The following is a 20211-nucleotide window of genomic DNA, read 5'->3' on the forward strand; positions in this document are numbered from 1 at the left end:
CACCCCCACCATCATCAATTACCTGTCAGTTTCCTTGATCCTGTCTCTGTGATGCTGACAAGAAGAGGCAGAGATGTTCTTGGTAATTACCTGGAATTTGATGTTAAGATGTCTCTCACACAGCCACTTTTATTTTCTTGCCTGTGTTATAGTGATAATATCCCTAGAGGCCCCTGGGCTGCAGCAAAAGGCACATCTGTAATTGTGCATAGTGCCTGTGCCAGGAGTCTTCTCTAGATCCGTCAACCACTTAAACCAGTCATGTGTAGACATGGGGGTGGTTTGCCAATTGTAAGACTGAAAGGGGCTATGGCCAGCTCCAAAGAGTATCTAGGCTAGATCTGTACAGAACATTTAATGCAACCCCCTCATTTTCTACATGAGGAAACTAAGGCTTAGAGACAACTGACTTTCATAGAATTATCACAGATTTACCAGGTGTCCATGAATTTTTTTTTAGTTTTTTGACAACTGCGTTACAATTTAATTGGTTTCCTTTTGTAATGCTATGTATTTTATTTTATGGATTTAGGATTTCCTCAGATTGCCAAAGGGGTCCATGACACAAAAAAAGTTAGAAACTCCCTTGCCTAAGCCATCATGGTTGTATTGATAGGAATGGCTCTAGGAATGCTATGATAGCCAAGGGATGCAAAGTTCAGCAGTTAGAAGTATCTATCTTGTTAGGATAAAGGAACACATGGAATGATGGGACTTGAATGGAGTCTGTTGGAAAGGGAACATTTGCAGGGACATTTGGTTCAAGTTCAGCCCAGTCTGGTGATGAGCCTAAAGGTCTAAAGGTAAGGATGCTTGGGAGAGTCAGACTTTGGGGGTAGGTGGACGGGTCTTAATTCTCACCTATGATTTCATTAATGCACACAACTCTAATGGACAAAACTCCCTTTCCTAATGCCAGGATGCCCCTGGGTTACAATTTATAAGCTTAGAGAGTTTATGGGGCCACTGAGAGCTTAATCCCTTGCCCAAAGTCACACAGCCAGTACATCAGCAGTAGGGCTTGAACACAAGTGTTTCTGACTTCTCTAGATTTAAGAGAATCTTAAAAAGAAAAAGCATGGCCAGCAGTAGGGCTAAGCCTAAGGGCAGTCTAAGACTCCAGTGGAAACACCAGCAGTCCTGGTGGACCAATGCAGAGTGGGTGGAGAGTGAATGCCAGGGGTCACGTTACTAAAGGGCCCTGGGTGAGTCACTGAAGCCACACTTCAAAACAAGAACCACTGAAAACATCATGCTTGGCTTAGAAAGGACAGAGAGCACAGCATCCACAGCTTCCTACTGTGAGTTTGTTATTTATCATTTTTAAGAAATGTGATTTGCTAGAGAAAAACTCTCCCTTCAAACTTCTTTAAGAAATGGGCTCCCATCATTCATGCCAATGATTGAAACCAGGCAAAAGTTCTTGATGGATCTAGCAATAACTCTACTAGGTTACTAGGTTATACTGATTACCAATCTCATACAAGGAAACGTGCCCAGCATTGTGTCAGAGTTCTAGCATAGAGTCCAAAAGGCAGAAGGATTCCCTATAGATCGTGAGGGTCTCCAGATGATCCTGTTTAAGGATGACATTGTACTGCCTTCCGCGGAGCATTTCAGATCCCTTTAAATGAAATCCAAAGTCCCTCTGAAGAGTTTGGCATAGTCATCCATGCAGGAAAACTCAAGAGCATCTATTGTTTAGATTATGACATGGAGTTGGACCAAGGCATAAAAGAGCCTCACTATGATGTTCAAATTGAATTTGAAAGAAGCTAATTGTTACATCCCTGATCCAGGTCTTTCATTTTATATTAACTACCCTTTGGGAGATTCCCACCATTCCCTCCTGAGCCCTGTCTTTCAGGAATTTCTTTCCTATCTAAGATCCAGTGGCAATGACTCACACTCCTAAAGCTGAGCATTAGGAAACTTCAGAGAGTTGGAAAGTTGGTCAGGAGAAAATGAAAAAAAAAAAAAAAACCAAAGACTGATCACATTATTTTTGTCTGAAAACAGAAAAAAATATTCCCTGGACCAGCTTGAGGAAAACAATAGGTGGAAAGTAACATGTCACCGACATTTAATTTCATAATTGAGAGCCTCATCTACTATTTCATAGGGGGAAATGTGTACTAGGCTTAAATCTAGTTAGCAACCATATTCAAATTCTGTGAGCTGACATATAATTCTCAGCTGAACTGGGAATCACATTAGAATATCAGCCTCTTCCCTCTTGTTCCCACCTCTCCCCTGGAAGCCCATTTTGAGGTCTGTCAAACTGACACCACCCCCTGTCTCTTTACTGTTAGTGCATTTTTATTACTGAGGTTTTTCATTGTTTTACTGAAAGATGGAAATATTTTCCTTTTCATCAGAATTATTAGCAGTAATTCTCTACAGAAGGCAGCTAAAATGAAGATGATCATCCTGCCTTTTGAGTTTTGTCCTGACAAGTTTTTCTAATGCTAAAATGAGAAGAGATATTTCAACAAAGACCCATTTTTGTCAAATGGGCATTTCATTGAAAGGGGGAGTTTTCATAATGGAAATAAAATAAAAGCATCCAACTAGCTAGCCTGCTAGAAAAGAAACTTGTAGCTCTGTGTTTCCATAAACCTAGACAGAGAAATTTCAAAAGATTTCATAACTGCCTCTTCTATACAGGGAAGATGGGGAGAGAATAATATGGTGATGACTTTGCCGGAAAGAAAACGTTGCTATTGTACACCGGCAATGGATAGGTTGAGAGCAAGTTGGCACATGCCAATGTTTCTGACATTGTGTTGATCTCTGGGATAACTGAACCCATTGAGTTGCTGTCATCAGTTTCATTCAGCTGTCCCAAAGATGAATGAGCTGTCCAAGGAAGTGGTGGCTTCTTCCTCAAGCATTACTTAGGCAAAGTCTGGATGACTACTGGCTGAAGAGACTAGAGACACCATTCTAGTGCAAGAACAGCTTAAACTAGATGACCTCTGAGGCTCCTTCCTAATCAGATTCTGTCATTCCAAAAACCTGCAGATTACCTATTAATAGTGGGGAAAATTAAAAAAGAAGTCGCTGTAACATATTTTGAAAAAAGTTCTTGCTGCTTCCACAATAGAGTTGTTATTGTTTTTTAAATCTGGAAAATTATTTAGGGTAGTTGGATCTCTCCTATTTAAAGTCTTTTGCTATACTAGTCAGTCAATAAGCATTTATTTAGTACCTGTTGTGTGCTGGTCATGTAAATAGTAGCAAAGTAAATAAATAGAAAACCCCACAATTTTCTTTTGCCTAGTTCTCATGGCCTATAGAGATCTGTCATCAAATGAATGAATCATCAGTTTCTCCTACTTGTCTAGAATACATTGATATTCACCAAAATTGATGAGGGACCATTTCCTCGTCTGCCTCCTTACTCAGGTGCTTGGTGAGGAGAGAACCAATAGAACTGGGTTTGGAGTCAAGAGAGGCTTGGATTGGAATCTTCCCTTAACACTTGCTAGCAGTGTGCCATGGGGAAACCACTTGACCTTGTTGAGTTTCATTTCTCTCATCTGCAAAATAGGCATGATGATACCTGTCCACCGGCTTCTCTTGAGAATCAATTGAAATAATAATAACTAGCATTAATATAGCCCTATGCAAAGTACTTTACAAATGTTATATTATATGTAAGGCACTAGGTTACTGTCAACAATTATTGTTATAGGAAGGGGTCTAAATCCTCATTTGTTAGCCCTAGACACCTGTGTGGTTTCTTCACGATCCTGAAAATCCATAATCATCTCCTTCCACCTTCTTTGTATGGCTCTGCTGTCTCCATTGCTTTTAGCTGTCTTGTGTGCATGAACTTATGGCTAGGACTGTTTAAAGGAGTATCTTTGTATGAATAAGTTCTTAAACAAGGGAAGTCAGAAACTCTTTGCAAGTGCCTCCTACAAAAGGGTAAATCAGGAAGTGTGATGGCATCAGGTGGAGAATGAATCAACAAATAGCACATGCCCTGATAGTATTGGATACCACTTAATAGTTCAACAAACGTTTAGCTGTCTATTGTGTATATATCACTGTGTTGGGTTTGGTGGATGGAGAGATTTGTTTTTTTTAAGTTACCTCAATCCTGTCCTAATGGAGGAGACAGTTTGCTGAGAGTTCCATGGCATATAAATAGAGAAGTATGATAGAGTCAACCCAAGAACTCTGGGGAGATTTGAGGAGGGAAAGAAAATATCTTTTCTAGTTTTATGGGGCAGCTAGGTGGCATGGTGGATAGAGTGCCAGCTAAGAATCAGGAAGAAATGAGTTCAGATTCAGTCTCAGGTATATGACTAGCTATATGACTCTGGGCAAAGTCACTTGACTCTGTTTGCCTCAGCTTCATCTGTAAAGTGAACTGGAGAAGGAAATGGCAAACTGCTCCAGGATCTTTGCCAAGAAGGCCCCAAATGGTGTCACAAAGTGTCAGACACAACAGAAATGACTGAATAACAAAAAGTATTACGTAAATATGTAAATATATATAATATAGATAGTTATCTTCCTCCAGACTCTTATATGTTAGAAGACAAATACTGCCCTTCGAACCATTCCTTATGAGTTAAACAAGCAAAAAAAACTAGTCATTTTCAAAATTGGTCCTCTGACTATAGAGTCCAAGATACCAAGGCTACTTGCCTGGATGGAACAGAGCCAGGATTGGCCTATAGCATCTCTTGCTGTAATCATGTTTTTCATTAGCTTGTCAAATTCACTCCCATATGGAAATGGATTTTTGATAAAGGCAAACCCACTATTTCATCCCCAAGAAGGCTTTAATGGGGCAGTCAGAACTGCAGCATGGAATTCTGAAATTACTCCGACACAGAGTTATTACATTAGCACTGCCAGAATGCATACCTTCTCAGCCAGCAAGCGGCAATCACTCCTGGCAGGGAAGACCTACTGGCGCTGGAAGGATGAGTCTTTTTTTCATTTTATTTTCCCATTCTATTTAATGTTGTGCACCTAAATCTTGTAAAAGCTCTGTCCACTTATTATGAAGCCATCACATGATCATGAATCCCTCTCTTTTTTCCTTTAATTCTTTGCAATCCCTGCACTTATATTTGGGGCAGATGCCCAGGGGAGATCTGTAGCTCCTGGGACAATTCCATAATGCTACAATAGAAGCTGCCACTTTTCTAGAGAGAAGCAAGATCCTTTTTAAACAATAAGAGCAAGAAGCCCCCACTCCTATCACAGTTCAAGGGGAGGATCTGGGACTTGGGTGGGATCTGCAAATTCATTGGGAGTCATCAGTGTGATTCAGATAACTGAGAAAGCCAATGTGATCTTGGGTTGTGGAAAGAGAAGGAAGGAATCTAGAATGGGGCCAAGAAGGGAGGGGATTGTCTTGCTATAGTCTTGCACTGGTCAGACCACATTGAGGGGGCTGAGTTCAATTTTGAGCAGCACATTTTAGGAAGGACGTTGGTTAACTAGACAACATTGTGAAGCCAGCAGTCAGGATGATTTCAGTCCATATCACAAGAAAATCATTTGAAGGAACTGGAAATGTTGAGCCTGAAGAAGAGAAGAATTTGATCAGGGAAGTTGGGATGGGACATGATAGCTATTTATGTTTAAGAGTTTGAAAAACTCTCATATGTAAGAGATATCGGAATTGATCTGCATGACTCTAGAGGGTGAAACTGGGAGCAATGGCAGGAAGTAGGGGGAAGGTGCAAGAAAGCCCAGGAAAATGGCAGGAAAAATTTCTGATACTCAAATTTTGAGAATTATCTCAATGTTAAATGGGCTTCCTCAGTTATGGACGTGAGCATGAGACAAGCATTGAAGAAACCTATGTGGATTGATTGGTTTCCCAAGAAGTTCATGGGTCTTGTCTCATGTTTCTGTATAAGTGACAGAGAGAGTGGACCTGGAGAGAGTATCTTTCCGACTCCAAGCCTGGTACCTCCAGGGCACTCTCAGACTCAGCCCACTGTGCTTTACTGCCTCTGTTATGGGGAGTCAGGGTAGGGGTAGAATCTCTGTTCTGCAGGTTAGCCTCTTCCCAGGATTAGAGATTGTCAGAGACATTTACCTCCGGCCCAGAAACCCAGGAACATTTTCTTCCCTGTGAGTTCAAATGACTGATAGCTGTCTCCTTTGCAAGCAGAGCACCTTACAGATTTGATAAGAGCAGTTGATGTACATGTATTGGGCTTAACTCAAATTTGAATTAACATTGTTTTGTTTTCATTTCTAGTACATAGTGTTCCCTGTACCCACACATACATATACTCCAGGTCCCAACTAGATTAAAAAACTAGATATTTTGGGTAAAGGCAGCTCAAATCATTTTTAAAAGAAAATTCTAGTTCCAAATGTAACACTCAGGCATTGGCTTCATCTCTCAGCAACCACTGATAAGGCAATAAAAAGGCAAAGACATTTTGATTAAAATTAATGGGATTTTAAACTAGTAAAGTTATCGGTACACAAAGAATCCAATAGTAAATTTGTGAAATCTGTATCTTTCTTTCTCAGCAGGGAGAATCTTAAGAATTCCATGAAAGAGTAAACTTTTATTTCAAAAGTAAACACAATCACATCATTGGCGGGAACCTCAGTGATTATCTTATCCCCCCACACCCCCCAAAAATCCTCACTATAATAAAGACAACAAGGAGTTGTAAATTGGTTGAAGATAAAAGAAGAACTTCTTTGGATTCCAGAAAGGTATACTTAAGAAAGACTGGAAATCTTCTCTACTAGGGCATAGGGAGGTCAGGAAGGATAGAGACCCATACCTGGGAGACATCATGAGCTCCTTGCTGGAGAGACTACTGTTGTGGGGAAAATCCTGAAAGAGCTGACTTAGGGGGATAATATGGCTAGAGAAGAAGAAAATTATCTGGTAGTTACCTATATTAGTGAATGATTCTTGCTAACAAGGTGGTAAGATCAACGGTGAAAGTGCTATCAGCAGTATCTAAATTTCAGGACCTTGGACCAAAGTTCTCAATTCCCCACTATGGTTATAGCTCTATACACAACTGAAGAAATGGATGAAGGTAGAGAACGGAAAGGTAAACTGTGTGTAACATACCATATTATTTCTTCAACTAACCTTATTAGGTATCTATCTTAAATCTTTTTAAAATATTTTTCTTAAACTTTTAAAAAATAATTTTTGTTGCTAAAAGCTATGTGCTGGGTTCTGCACACATTGTCTTTATATTTTTTTTTGTTGTTTATTTTCTATTCCCATCCAAATTTAATTCGCTGTTTTTTTCCACCTGGATCCCAGTTCTTTTTCTTTGTCTTAGCTTTTCTATTCCACTGGGAAATTTCCCATGTTGTAAGATGTTCCCAGACTCAGTTTATGGCTATTAGTCATGCTTTTCATGACAGATGAGGAAGAAGTAATCTGCCCCTAAGCTTATACATGAATATTTAAGTATTAAAATGATGAGTAAGGAGATTATAACTAGGCTGAACTAAGCTTTATTTATTCATTCATTCTTCTATCTATCTATCCATTTATTTGTTTGCAAAGTCCAATGTCTTGGAACTCCAGTAATAAAATCATGCACATTAGGTCCCCTCAATAGGGGACACAGAGGACCCTAAACCACACATTACCAACCTACTGCTTTTTCCTTTCCTCCTGGAAGTGCTGAATCCTGAGAACAGGATGAAATCCTGAATCCTGAGTCCTGAGGTACAGGTAACATTAGTTAAAACTAAAACAATTAAATTAAGTCAAGTTTCCAAATAACTAAATGAAGACAGCTAGTCCCTTACAAATAGGCATGACAAGATTTTGAATCAAACAGAGCATCTGGTTTCCAGTCCTATTACTGTATTACCTATGAGACCTAAACCAAGTTAGATTTTAGCCTCCTCCTCTGTCAGATGGATTCCATGATCTGTAAGGTCCTTTCAGCTCTGTTCCTAAGATCCCTCTGGGCCTGTTTCCTTATGCATCAAATGGTGTGAGAGGTCAGCCTCAGTGATGACCAGAATCCCTTCCAGTTTTAAATCTTATTCCTTCCAAATCCTATTGATCTACCAACCTCTCATTTTTAAAGGATTCTTGGTAAATTTTAAACATCTTAAAGAAGTTGATCTATCGCCTTTCTCACTTTAATAAAGGAAAATAGAGGTCACAGCACTCACTGAAGTGCATTTAATTCTCTTAATAGTTACTACTTAGAGTCACTCCCTTTCACAGAAGCTAAGAGAGCCTTACTTTTTATGTATTTCCTGTACAGATACGACATGTAATGAAAGGTAGTATCCTTTTAATGAAATATGTCACAGGCATGAATCAAAGCATGTTGTTGTTCAAATGTATCTGACTCTTTGTGAGTCAAGGGTTCTCTTGGCAGAGGTACTAGAGTGTTTTGCCATATCCTTCTCCAGCTTGTTTTACCTGTGAGGAAACTGAGGTTAAGTGATTTGCCCAGAATCACATAGCTATTAAGAGTCTGAGGCCAGACTTAAACTCACAAAAATTAGCCTTCCCGATTCCAAGTATAGTGCTCTGTCCGTTTCACCACCAGTGATCTTCAAAAAGTGTGTTCTGGTATGACGTGGGGGAGGGGGGCGAGGAGGGGGGTGCGGGGGCGGGGTGCCGTAGAGAATCGGAGCTGGAGTCTAGAAAATAGGGTTCGGATCTGACCTCAGAGATTTAGTAGCTGTATGACCCTGAAGATGTTACTTAATTTCTCTGAGCTTCAGCTGCCTCATCTGTAAAACTGGGGGGGAGGGGGGAGGTAGGGGTAGACTTTACAGGTTTATTGTTAAAACGAAATGAGATGATTTGTGTGAAGGGCTTTTCGAGGCTCAAAGGAGTATATAAGTGGCAGCTATTATTATTATTACGGTAAAAAAGACACCAACCTGTCTAATCCAACTATCATTTCTTAAGCACCCAATATAGGTAAGGCATTGTGTTGGATGCTGGGGCTATGGACGTTGAAAAACACCCAGCCAACCTGACCTCGTGAAACTTCCTCCCAGCTTGGGACCACTCACCATCTTTAAGGTAAGGAAATGCTGGCACGCTCCGGTAAAATTAGCTGGTAATCTGAACACCGGGAGCGTTCATACAAACTGCCTTCTCAGGAGGCGATATTGTCCTTGCTCCAGAAGCATTCTGGGAGTTGCAGTTGTGTGAGCAGGACTCAGCCTGCTTGTTCATATCCGGACTCTTGCAGGGTTGCGGGAGCTCCAACAGGTGTGCAGTGGCGACGAGGGGGCGCAGCCTGGCTCTGCTCGGCTTTTTGCTGTTGTGAAAGAGAGATCCCCCTTTGAGCATACTGTTAAAAAGATTCTCCCAACAGGTTAACCTTAAGTCACGGTGTCTGGCTTTGTAACTGGCTCTCAGTGTAAATCAGGGGGCTGCGGCTCCTTTCCCCAGGTTGTTGGAATCCCCAGGGCTTTTTCCCATGGTCTCCTACCTACCCAAAGAGTCAAACATCTCGGGCCTTCCCGGCTAGGTTTCTGGGGCTCGGGAGATGGAAAGCGTTCGCTTGCTCTCTGTCAGAGAGGACAAAATGCGCCTGTTACAAGCTCTCCAAGTTCCTAGGGGAAGCTGCGTGGTTACCGTCACGGTCTCAGAGGCATCTGTGGCGTTACGGGAGAACAGGGGCGAAGACGGCGGGGTCAGACTCGGGGAAGGGGGTGGGGGTGGGGGAAGGCTTGCACCCAACATCGGCTGGTTCCTGCTCCAGCTCCTTCTTCCAGGAGAGCATTTGGAGCAAAGGCCGAGAGAGAGAGGGATGCGACGGACAAAGGGAGCGCTTGGCCAGGAGAACTGGCGGAGGCTTGGGGAGGCCTGGGGGTGAAAATAAAGCTTGTCTCAGCTGTGAAGGGGGTCAGTGGAACCGGTCCGGACAGCCGACTCCGTCGGACCCTTTGGAACAACGTGGAGAGCTGAGGAAGCTGCGGACAAAGTTGGTCCAGTGGGAGCTAGGTTTGGCTAGGATGCTCTGCTGGTCTTGTGGCTGCGGTTCCGAGTCTCTCCTCACCTCCCGACAAGCAGGTGTCGCGGAGGGGAAGGGAGACCCAGCTAGAGCTGAGATCTTTTTGCTCCCGCGCATCGAGGAAGTTTTGGCCTCGCCAAAGAGAGTGGAAAGGAGGCATGTGAGGGGTTGGGGGTAGACAGAGCACAGTTAGAGGACGGAGCGTCATTCTCACCCGTCTCAGGGAGATGCCACTCTAGACCCCTGACAGGCACCCGCACATACCACCTCAGAGTCACAATCTCCCTGCTACAGGCGGGGGTGGGGGGACAGGGGTGGAGCAGGAGGAGTACTGTTAAGGTTCTGGCAGCCCAGGAACCGGGCGGAGGCGGTAAATGGTCAGGGTGGTAGTCATACGAACGTGATTGCCCAAGGCCCCTCCTGCAGCCACTGGGGAGTTGTTTTGGGGTGGGGGTGGAGGAGCGGAGAGCCATAAAAGCCCCAGCGTGGCATAGCTCCGACCCAGAGCTGAGAACTGATTCTACGACTGGCTCGAACTAGAAGCATCACCTCAGCACTTAGCCAGGACCACCGTTCACGCCATCCACAGTAAGTCTACCCTCCCCACTCCAGCTTACCTGCAGCTGGTTCTCTGGAAACCCCCAGGGGAATAGGAGAGCAGGGAGAAGAGCGGGTGAACTTTGGAGAGATGACTTCTCGGAGCTGTTTCTTTCCCTCTGGACTTGGTTAACTGAGTAGCTTCTTTGCTTTGTGTCCCTCTCTCCCTGCCCCTAGCCTTACTCACCTAGCACGAGTTCCCAGCTCTATCCCAGACATCTCGGTCCGATCTGGGAATCTCCTACCATAGGGTCATTGTATGAGGACAGAAAGGTCAAAGTGAGATTTCAAGGGTGGCGTGGGGTGGGGGTGGGGGGTTCCCCCTCCGGGACCCAAGTTTCCATTTCAGTGTCCTGTTCAGTTACCGCCTCTTAGTGGGGAGGAAGCAATTTGAACCACTCTGCAAAGGGCAGTCTGTCTAGAGTCCCTGAAAAATGAATCAATAGACACTGATTAGGCTCCCACTGTGTGCCAGGCATGTTAGTAAGTGTCTGGGTTGAAACGTGTCGAGAGAAAGAGGTTTCTTCGTTGGCTGTTTTCCCTGATTACCTTTTCCCCTTTCCAGCTGGGGAGAAATTACAGTTTAGAGGGTGGGGAGGAGACCAGTGAGGAGTCCCTTGTCCTACCCCGGTACTTGTTGCGGGCTTTTCATGGATACGGACATGTGTCCCAACTGCGCATGTGAGGGGCCGCGGGCTTTCAGAACCGCCACCTGTACCCCTCAGATTCGGAGCTCGCTCCTTCGCTCCTCTTAGCAAACAGCGAGGGTGGGTCATGGAGCAGATGTGTCTCGGCAAAAGCCTGGAGCAGGGCCAGGGAGGTGCGCTGATTCGGACAAAGAGTTGGGGCGAGCCAGCCTGAGATAGCCTGACCCGCAGCAGAAGAAGTTTCTTCTGTATTGGAAAGAGTGTTTGACCTGAATTAAGAAGCCGGCATCCTAAACCGAATGCCACCTGTGACATCCTGGTTGAATGACCCTGGGCAAGTCATATAGCTTCCTCTATCCCCAGGTAACCCATCAAGGCCAATTTGACTGAAAAGGTGCTGACCTGTGTTATTGGTAGAGGGAGTCCTTCATGGAGACCTCCCCACCTTGTTCAGTCCTTTAGTTCAGATTCTCAGATACCTCCCTGCGGACCAGACTGTAGTAGATTTGTTTGACTCGGCAAAGATACCAAAGTGGTTTGCCATTTCCTTCTCCAATGGATTAAAGGCAAACAGGTTAAGTGACTTGCTCAGAGTCACACAACTAATGTTTGAGGCCACATTTGAACTCAGATCCAGCCCTCTGTCAGAGGAGCCATTAGCTCCCTCCCTACCTATTCTGTGATAAACAGCAACTGCCGCTCCTTCCGCCAACACACACACTGAGTTGGGCAACCTTTTAGGGCCTTTCTTTCCTGACCTGTAAAATGAGAAGCGTTGCCCTTGATGATCTCCTAGGCTCTTCCTAGCTCCAAGTCCTCAACCTTATTGAGTAAAGGTATAGGAAGCTCCAGGTTCCTCGAATACCTTTCCCCTCATGATTCAAGACTTTCCAGCCCTTGACAAAGTTCCCATTACCCTGGGGCAAGAAAAGTGGGTTAAAACAGATGCTCATTGTACTCCCGAGGGGTCCTGCTGGACTGTGGGCTTAGGGCTGCTGGGTGGGGTGGGGCACTAAGAGAACTGCGGGACTTGCAAGCTGGGACTTGAGGGAGACAAGTAAGGAGTACTACAAGGGAGGGAGGGAAATTTCTGTTCCTTTTAACCGTACCAGGAGCCCAGTCCCTCCGGCATCCTTCTCCTGTGCTGTCCAGATGGAGAGAAGCAGGTGGCTGTGGCTGTATGTGCTGACTTGTGCCCTGTCTCTGCTCATCGGCCTGGAGACCCTGGCTGAGTCTTACCCAACCAAACCTGACAGTCCCAGTCAGGACTCTCCTCCAGAGGACTTGGCCAGATACTACTCGGCTCTTCGGCACTACATTAATCTCATCACCCGACAAAGGTAAGAGCCAGAGTGCACAGTCAGGGTAACACAGGTACCCACAGTTAAAGCAGGGAGCCCAGTGCTCCCAAGCCCTAAGAAGGGGAAATCCCCTCCAACTTTTCTTCAACCCCCTTTTCAACCCACTTGAGTATCACTCTTCCTATGCAGGGCACAGGTCCTTTATTCCAATGATCAGGATTCTTGTGTCCATCCTGGAAAGCCAGGATGGAGAAAGGAAGGGTATCAAAGGGATGTGGAGAAATTACAGAAAATGAAATGGGCAAAATGCTGGGGGGTCAAAAGGTAAAGCAGATTTCTCCATTTGTCCCAGGCCCCAAATGAAAGAACTACATATAGAAAAAAAGCTCATGAATTGAATTTTCTTCTAATAAATTCTAGCAGGAGGCAGCCTGGTATAGAGGATAGAAAGTTATTCTCCCAGCAATGATCTATCTAGCTTCAAACCTGACTCTGAAGCTTCTGTCTATGTGACTTTGGTCAAGTCATTTAACCTCTGTATGTCAGTTTTCTCATCTATTCAATGGAGATAATAGCAGTACCTACCTCTGAGGTTGGTGAGGGCCAAATGAAATGCTGTTTGTAAAGTAGTTTGCAAATCTTAAAGCGCTGTATAAATGCTAACGATGACCATTATTATTACGCCAATTTCTAAGACTGTACTGCAGAGTTACTGGTGCCCTTCGCTGGCAGAGTTCCCTATCCTGGTGACATTACAAGTCTAGTTCTGATTCTAAATTCTGGCAAGGGTTTTACTTAATCAAGAAATGGAGATCCAGAAAGCTGAGGAAATGTGCACCCAGGTAGAAAGTGAGAGAAGCAGGCTCCAAACTGTCTTAACTCCAAATTCAGTCCACTTTTCCATGGCACATCATGTTGTTTTTCTGTTCTTTCAACTTAATTCTTTGATTGCTTGGAAGAAACGTGGTCCTGGAAAGCAGAAAGTTAGAGATAAAATCCAGGCCCCTCTGTCTCTTCTTAAAGAGCAGACTGGGGGCCAAAGAGTTCTCTGGGACATGAGTTCACACTTTATCCATTAGATACTTGGGGTTGCGCTTTCACGCTACCAATCAATCCATCAGTATTTATTAATTGCCAGCTATGTGCTGAGTCCTATGCTAATTTCAATATTTTGTTCCAGTGCCATGCTGACATTTAAAAGGTCTAAACACTTCTCCCCATATTGAGGAGGGAACTTTTTAGTCAAAAGAATGACGACAATTAATTGGTTTCCTTAGGCTCATCTTTAAATAAAACATCTTGTCTAGTGAATTTCACAAACAATGGGAGATAATTCTAAAACTCAGAACAGAAAGCTGAGGCTGCCTTAGTGTACCTTTTGTAGGCTAGAGGCTCTGATATTGGGTAGTTGAGGCATTATGGCCATTTTACTTGGGACTCAACTGAGCATAAAATCCTAGGAAGTTACTGAGGCTTGGAGGTTAAGTGACTCATTCACAGTCACATAGTCACATAGTTAGTAAGTATCTTAGAGTGTCAGAGGAAGGGTTGGAACCCAGAACTTCAGCCTCCAATTGTACCATATTGCCTTGAAAGAGGGGGAGCTACTTGTATAGACCATAAGATAAAGGGACTTACTATTTTTTCGGTAATTGAAATAATTGGAAATTGATTCAAAGCTAAGCCAAACTAGGCTTCAAAAATTGTTTTTTTCTTGTAAGGTTCTCTTTCTATTCCAATAAAAATGGGACTCAACAAGGCTTTTGAATCAGTCTCAATTTATTTAGTATTAGAAATTGAGAATAACATAATGAAATAATGGGTCTAGGATTTCTTGAAGTTATAAGAATTTAACTAATATAGGATCATAAATCCAAGTTAGAATCAATCAATCAATGTGCACTTTTTAAACAGATATTTTGTTAGGCACTGGAGAGCAGAAAGAAAGGAAATAAAATGGGTTTTAGCTTCAAGGACCTTATATTCTAATGGCCCAGGTGGCACATCCATATAGAATTATGTGCAGAATACATACAGAGATATGGGAGGGACCTCAGAGATGGGCTAAGCTAATTCAACTCCTTATTTACTGATGGGAAACTGAGGCCCAGGAAAAGAAGCGAAGTATATGCTTAATACAAGGACCCACAGATGGTAAGTGATAGACAAGGGAGTTAAACCCAGATGCTCTGGCTCCCAATAAAGCAATAATATTGTTTACCCTGAGCAGTTTCTCAGACAGCCAATAATTTCATATTCCATGGGAAGGAAAACTATGGAACATAAAGTAGCACAGACAAATCAAAAGGCATTTTGTTAATAGCTGTAATCTTTTTCCAGGAAATTGCCTTAGTTTGCCACTGAGGCTTATGATAAGAGAACTTTTTTTTGGAAAAAAATCATTTTCTGATTAGAGTTAAATAAATACAGTATTTTGCTATATCATGATTGTGTATTATATAGCATTATCCTGTTATCAATAGGAGTGACATACTGAAAAATGGATAAATGCACTTCATTTGCCTGGCAGCCTAGTGAAGCAGTGATAGCCTTAGGGTCAGGAAGATTTGGGTTCAAGTGCTCCTTTTATCCACACCTGGGTGACCTTGGACAAATTTAACCTTTCACAATCTCGGGCGATTCCTTAGGATTTATATACTAAATCAGAGTAGGGGGCAGCTAGGTGGTGCCACAGTGTATTGAAAAACCAGGTCTGGAATCAGGAAGACCTGAGCTCAAATTGGCATCAGATTTTTACTAGCAGTGTGACCCTGGGCAAGCCACTTAACCCTGGTTACCTCAGTTTCCTCATCTGTAAAATAAGCTGGAGAAGGAAATGGTAAACCACTTGAGGACCCCCATAGGGGGTCATGAAGAGTTGGACATAACTGAACAGAAACAGGAAGGCTAGAGACCATTGTGGTCTAAGGAGCTGCTGAGGTCAGGAGTTCCCCAAGCTAATGAAACCACAAAAATATTTCCTTGTATTGGGTGGAACATTTTAACCCCCCATTGTTTCTTCTTTTAGATATGGAAAGCGATCCAGCCCAGAGACCCTGATCTCAGATCTCTTGTTGAAAGAAAACACAGAAAACCTTCCTAGATCCAGGTATGAGAAGGGTTTAATTTTTTTAAAAAATATCAACTCTCTTTGTGTATGACTGTGTGACTTTGTGTATGACTTAAACAACTGTGGTGTTTCTCATAGACATCTTAAGCTGCTTTTCCTGATTCTCCCCACCACACCCCTCAGCTGAAAGCCTCACTTTTCCTTCTGTCATAATCTGTAAAGGATTTGTGATAATTTCATTTGAGAAGATACCTTAAGAACAGTCCAAAAGAAAAACGAATCACAATTCAATTGTGGTTTTAAAAGAGGTTTAGATTTGGTGTTACTAAAGCTGGGGTTGTGTTGAAAGTGGTATTAGAGGGATGGAATGTGTGCATATCTGGGTAGAGGATGAGAGCAACATAGCAGGTGCAGAGAACCCCACAATGTCATTCCCAAGTCTCAGGCAACCAACCTTAGTCCCCCGGTGTTTGTGCAGGCATCTCTGTGAGCTAAAATCACAGAGCAAATGACAGTAGGGAGGTTTTCCTGGTCTATGGAGCTTGAGGTGAAAAGTTTCCAGTTTTGTATCCTTATACTGACTTAAAAGGCTTCTAGGACATAAGGTAGCAACCTTCAAACCTTCTTCCAAGCTAAGCTTGTCTGCCTGGTCTGGTCCTTTATCCTGGACTTTCTGGTGAAATGCACTAAGACTGCTAGGTAGCCCCAGGAAACCGCCCAATGAGACCGCAGCTCTCCACATGCCCAACTCTGCCCTTGGCCAGCAGTGGGGAGTGGGTGGAGTCCTGCTGAGAAGAGGGAAGCTCAAAGCCAACCTCAGACATATACTAGCTGTTTTACCCTGGTCAAGTCACTTAAATCTGTCTGTCTCAATCTCCTCATCTGCAAAATGGGAATGATATTAATAGTACCTGCCTCCCTGGGGTGTTGGCAGAATCCAGTGAAATAGTATTAATAAAGTACTTAGTGCTGTTCCTGGCATAAAGTAAATGCTATAAATGAGAGCAATAATTTTTTAATTATTTATAATAATTATTATTATTCAACAAACGGGCACATTCAGTTCAAGATTCCAGTGTAAAGAATAAACACATTATTATTGTTATGTTTGGGGAAAAGAAAGTACAAAAGGACATTAAAGTGAAAGTTTTCTGGGATACATAGGGAGCCATTTTTCTACATCTGAAGGGCTGTTGTGTGGGAGAGGAGTGAGGTTTGTTCTTTTTGGCCCCAAAACACAGAACCAGAGAAATGGGTAGAAGTTCCAGGATGATAGATTTAGGCTTTGATATAAGGAAAAAATTTCTAACAATTAGATCTCAAAGTGGAATGAACTATCCCAGCAGGCAGGGAGCTCACTGTCACTAGGGATCTTCAAGCAAAAGTTGAAAGCCCAGTGGTCAGGGATTCAATCTGTTCAGATACAGGTTAGGTTAAATGACCTCTGAAGTCCCTCTTGGCAATTTTGTGAAAAGAACAGACTCTAAATACTACCTTTTCCCAATCAGTTGACTTGCAGTCTTTTCTCCCATAATCCTTTGAAGTTCTCTGCATTTTGGGTGCCCTTTGAAAATCTCAGGTACCAAAAGATTGGCTCCGAGGCATAGTTCTGTTCTGCTCATGAGCTTCAGACTCAAACCTCTGAAAGACAGAATAGTCTCCCTGTGGTGCTAAAGACAGAATGTAAAGATTTGTGGGAAAATATAGTGACTGCGTCTTTAATCACTAAAAGACACAGCATGGAATACTTGAATGAGCAGTGGACCAGGAGTCAGACCTGAGCCCTAGTCTTATGGCCTAAGGTAAAGCAAGGGAGTCACTTCAACTCGATGATACTCAGTCTCCCCATATGTAAAATAGAGATTGTTGTAAGGCCCTATCCAACTCAAGAGTCCTATAGTTTATATGGAGAATCAAATTTGGGCTATGTAAAACAATGTGCCGGATTGTAAGGTCCTAGAAAACTGCCTTAGCACTTCAGCCCATTGTATATATTTTTTGAAGTTTCTCATGGAAATCTAAAGAATCAAACTCAAAGGATGCATTGAGAAATAATAGCTAATATTTATATAATGTGAAAGGTAGTGTTATCTCCAGCTATAGATAAGGAGATGGAGTCTTACAGAGGTTAAGTGGCCTGCTTAAGATCACACAGGTCAGAAAAGGAAGAATTAGACTCGAACCCAGCTCTTTCTGATGCCAATGATCTTTCTGCTGTACACGCAAAAATATAGCACTGACATATATGAAAACAGAGTCAAAATGGACCCACCCACTAGGTAATTGAAACTGAATGCCAGGGCTTTAAAATTAAATAATAATAATGACATTGTTATTATTACTGCCAGAGAGAGGAGTGGGAAATTTTTAAAAAATCCTTCCCTTTTTGTATTCCACTTGACTTGAATTCAGGGGGCGATGGCATGGTCCTAGAATGAGCCTACCACTTTAAGATGAAATGGCCAGATTCTAGGTTTGGACAGGCCAGTCCCGTGTGTTGGGCGATTTCTAAGGGTTGAGTAAGTGGTCATTGTAAGATTTATCTCTGACGAATCCAGCTCCAACTACGGACAAACTGAAGTGTTAGAATTCTCTGTGGATGATAAGGGGCAATGCTGGAAGAGACTTCAGAGATCAACTATTCCAATCCCCTCATTTTATAGATGAGGACACTGAGGCCCAGGGAGTAATGACTTGTCCAAAGTCATACAAATATCACTTGGCAGAGGTGGGATTCAAACCCAGGTCCTTGGACTCCTAAGCAGATGTTCTTATTTAGAGCCTTGACTCTTGCTTGGAGAATGGAGCCAACCTGGGAAAAAGCATCTGCTCTTTTCTGAAGCTCCCAGCTTATTTTCTAAGAATATGGAAGATGAAAGAAAGGCTCTTGGAAAGGACTTCCTGGTACTATAGTATTATAATTATTAATTATAATTAAATTATGATTAATACCTAGTATGGCTCATGAAATCAATTCAACAAATATTTATTGAACAGCTACTACGTACAAGGCACCATACTTGTTGTTGGGGTAGTAAAAAACTGGCAAGAGTGAGGTCACTGCTTCAAAGAAAGCAATTATTCTGCCTTCTGAACAGCTCTCAGAGTCTGAACTAGAGGGACTTAGAAATCTGTGAGTCCATTCTTTCTATTTCATGAATGAAGAACCTTGCGTCCAGACCAAGGAAATGGTGTACCCAAAGGTCAAAGGCAACCTCTATGTGGTCTTCTGACTCCATACCCAATGCTTTTTCCAGTGGACCATTTATTTTCACTTATAGATGATGCCCTCCCTCTCCTACCTTCAACTTCCCACTATTTCTCCCTGGTTCCAACCTCCATTGGTTAGCTGTTACAGAGCTTCACAACATCAAGAACTAAGTTCGCCAGGAGAGGGCGATACAACCCCTCTATTTCTGCAGTTGCCCACCAGTGACTTCTTCCAAAAGTAAACTACTCTGAGCTTCTGTGATGTGTTTGAGTTGAGCCAGTACCCATCAATTAGCCTTGGCCAGAGTTAAGGGCAGAGGCTATGACTTTTGTTTGGATGACACTGACACGCTAGGACAAAGCCCCTAGCCCTACTGTGTGAGCTTTGGGTGCATCATTTCCTTGGTTTAGACCCCAGGTTGCTCATTTATGAAATGTAGAGAATGGGCTGGAAGATTTCCAAGTCTGGACAACTTTGAGGTTGTCTGTAAATTGTGTGTGTGTGTGTGTGTGTGTGTGTGTGTGTGTGTGTGTGTGTGCGCGCACGCACATGCGTGAGGGGGGGATTGTTCAGAATATACAATTTTAGTTCTTCCAACTTAAAATGGCTTGCAAGAAGACATGAATGCCCTCCATTTACTGAATGACAGTGACCGTTGTTTTTAAATTTAGGGATGATTCCTGAGCCCCAGAGAGCCATAGATTTACTCCATTGGTAATGAAGGCCCTGGAAAAAGTTTTCCCCCTTCTTTCCTTCCTTCTTTCCTTCCTCACTCTCTCCTTTCCTTCCTTTTTCCTTTCCTTTCTCACTTCCTTTTTTCCTTTCTCCCTTCTTGGCCATGAGAAAAGTCCTATCCTTCCCCTTTGACCACCTGCCAACACAGGGCTCCATTTCTTTCTGTTGCAACTCTCTCAGGAGGTTGGGAGCTTTTCCTTTGAATATTTTACAAGCTATTGCTCTTCCTCTTCTACAGGTTTGAGGATACTTCCGTGTGGTGATGGGAACTCCAGTTCATCTTAAGTTTTTTCCTACTTTCCTCCATATTTCAGGCTACAAAGCCTGGTCTACCTAGGTTTACCAACCTTGCCACTGCATGCAATACCTCTCCCCACATCCCTTGAATTTATTTCCCATGATTGTCTTGAATATATGTTTATTTAAATAAATTTCCATGCATTCAAAATATATCAGCATATGAAATTTTGTTACTGTTGGAAGAGTAAGGATTTGTGAGTCATTAAATGCTATTAAAACCTCATCATAGTCTGTAGCAGCATCCAAACATTTATTCCCTTGGTTTTCTTGAAGAAAAAGTCAGGAATATGGTGAGACCAAGACTCAAATTAGTTCACAGAATTGAGAAAGTATTTGTTAAATACTAGCAATGTGCCAGGAACTATGTTAATTGCTGAGATACAAG

General features: G+C 42.8%; 1 protein-coding gene and 1 long non-coding RNA gene across 7 annotated transcripts; one reads left to right on the plus strand and one right to left on the minus strand.

Moving 5' to 3' along the window:
- Positions 1 to 4973: 4973 nt before the first annotated feature.
- On the minus strand, positions 4974 to 11226 carry LOC140532457 (uncharacterized). Of its 4 annotated transcripts, XR_011976523.1 has the most exons (5): positions 11112 to 11226; positions 10583 to 10989; positions 9445 to 9519; positions 9016 to 9266; positions 4974 to 5550 (listed from the first exon to the last, which is right to left on the minus strand). It is a non-coding gene; the product is annotated as an uncharacterized lncRNA (long non-coding RNA). The 4 variants fall into 4 exon arrangements; XR_011976520.1 differs by having other exon boundaries at positions 10583 to 11226; XR_011976522.1 differs by lacking the exon at positions 9445 to 9519 and having other exon boundaries at positions 10583 to 11226.
- Positions 10367 to 19976, plus strand: NPY (neuropeptide Y). 3 transcript variants are annotated; one of them, XM_072650943.1, is made up of 4 exons: positions 10367 to 10553; positions 12322 to 12549; positions 15539 to 15619; positions 19765 to 19976. In XM_072650943.1, the coding sequence occupies exons 2-4, from the start codon at positions 12362 to 12364 to the stop codon at positions 19787 to 19789; spliced, it is 294 nt and encodes a 97-aa protein (XP_072507044.1). In that variant the 5' UTR covers positions 10367 to 10553; positions 12322 to 12361; the 3' UTR covers positions 19790 to 19976. The 3 variants fall into 3 exon arrangements, with proteins under 3 accessions (XP_072507044.1, XP_072507046.1, XP_072507045.1); XM_072650945.1 differs by having other exon boundaries at positions 10384 to 10553; positions 12362 to 12549; XM_072650944.1 differs by lacking the exon at positions 10367 to 10553 and adding an exon at positions 11209 to 11572.
- The last annotated feature ends 235 nt before the right edge of the window (positions 19977 to 20211 follow it).

This window comes from Notamacropus eugenii, chromosome 3 (assembly GCF_028372415.1).
Source record: "Notamacropus eugenii isolate mMacEug1 chromosome 3, mMacEug1.pri_v2, whole genome shotgun sequence".
Taxonomy (NCBI): Eukaryota; Metazoa; Chordata; class Mammalia; order Diprotodontia; family Macropodidae; genus Notamacropus; species Notamacropus eugenii.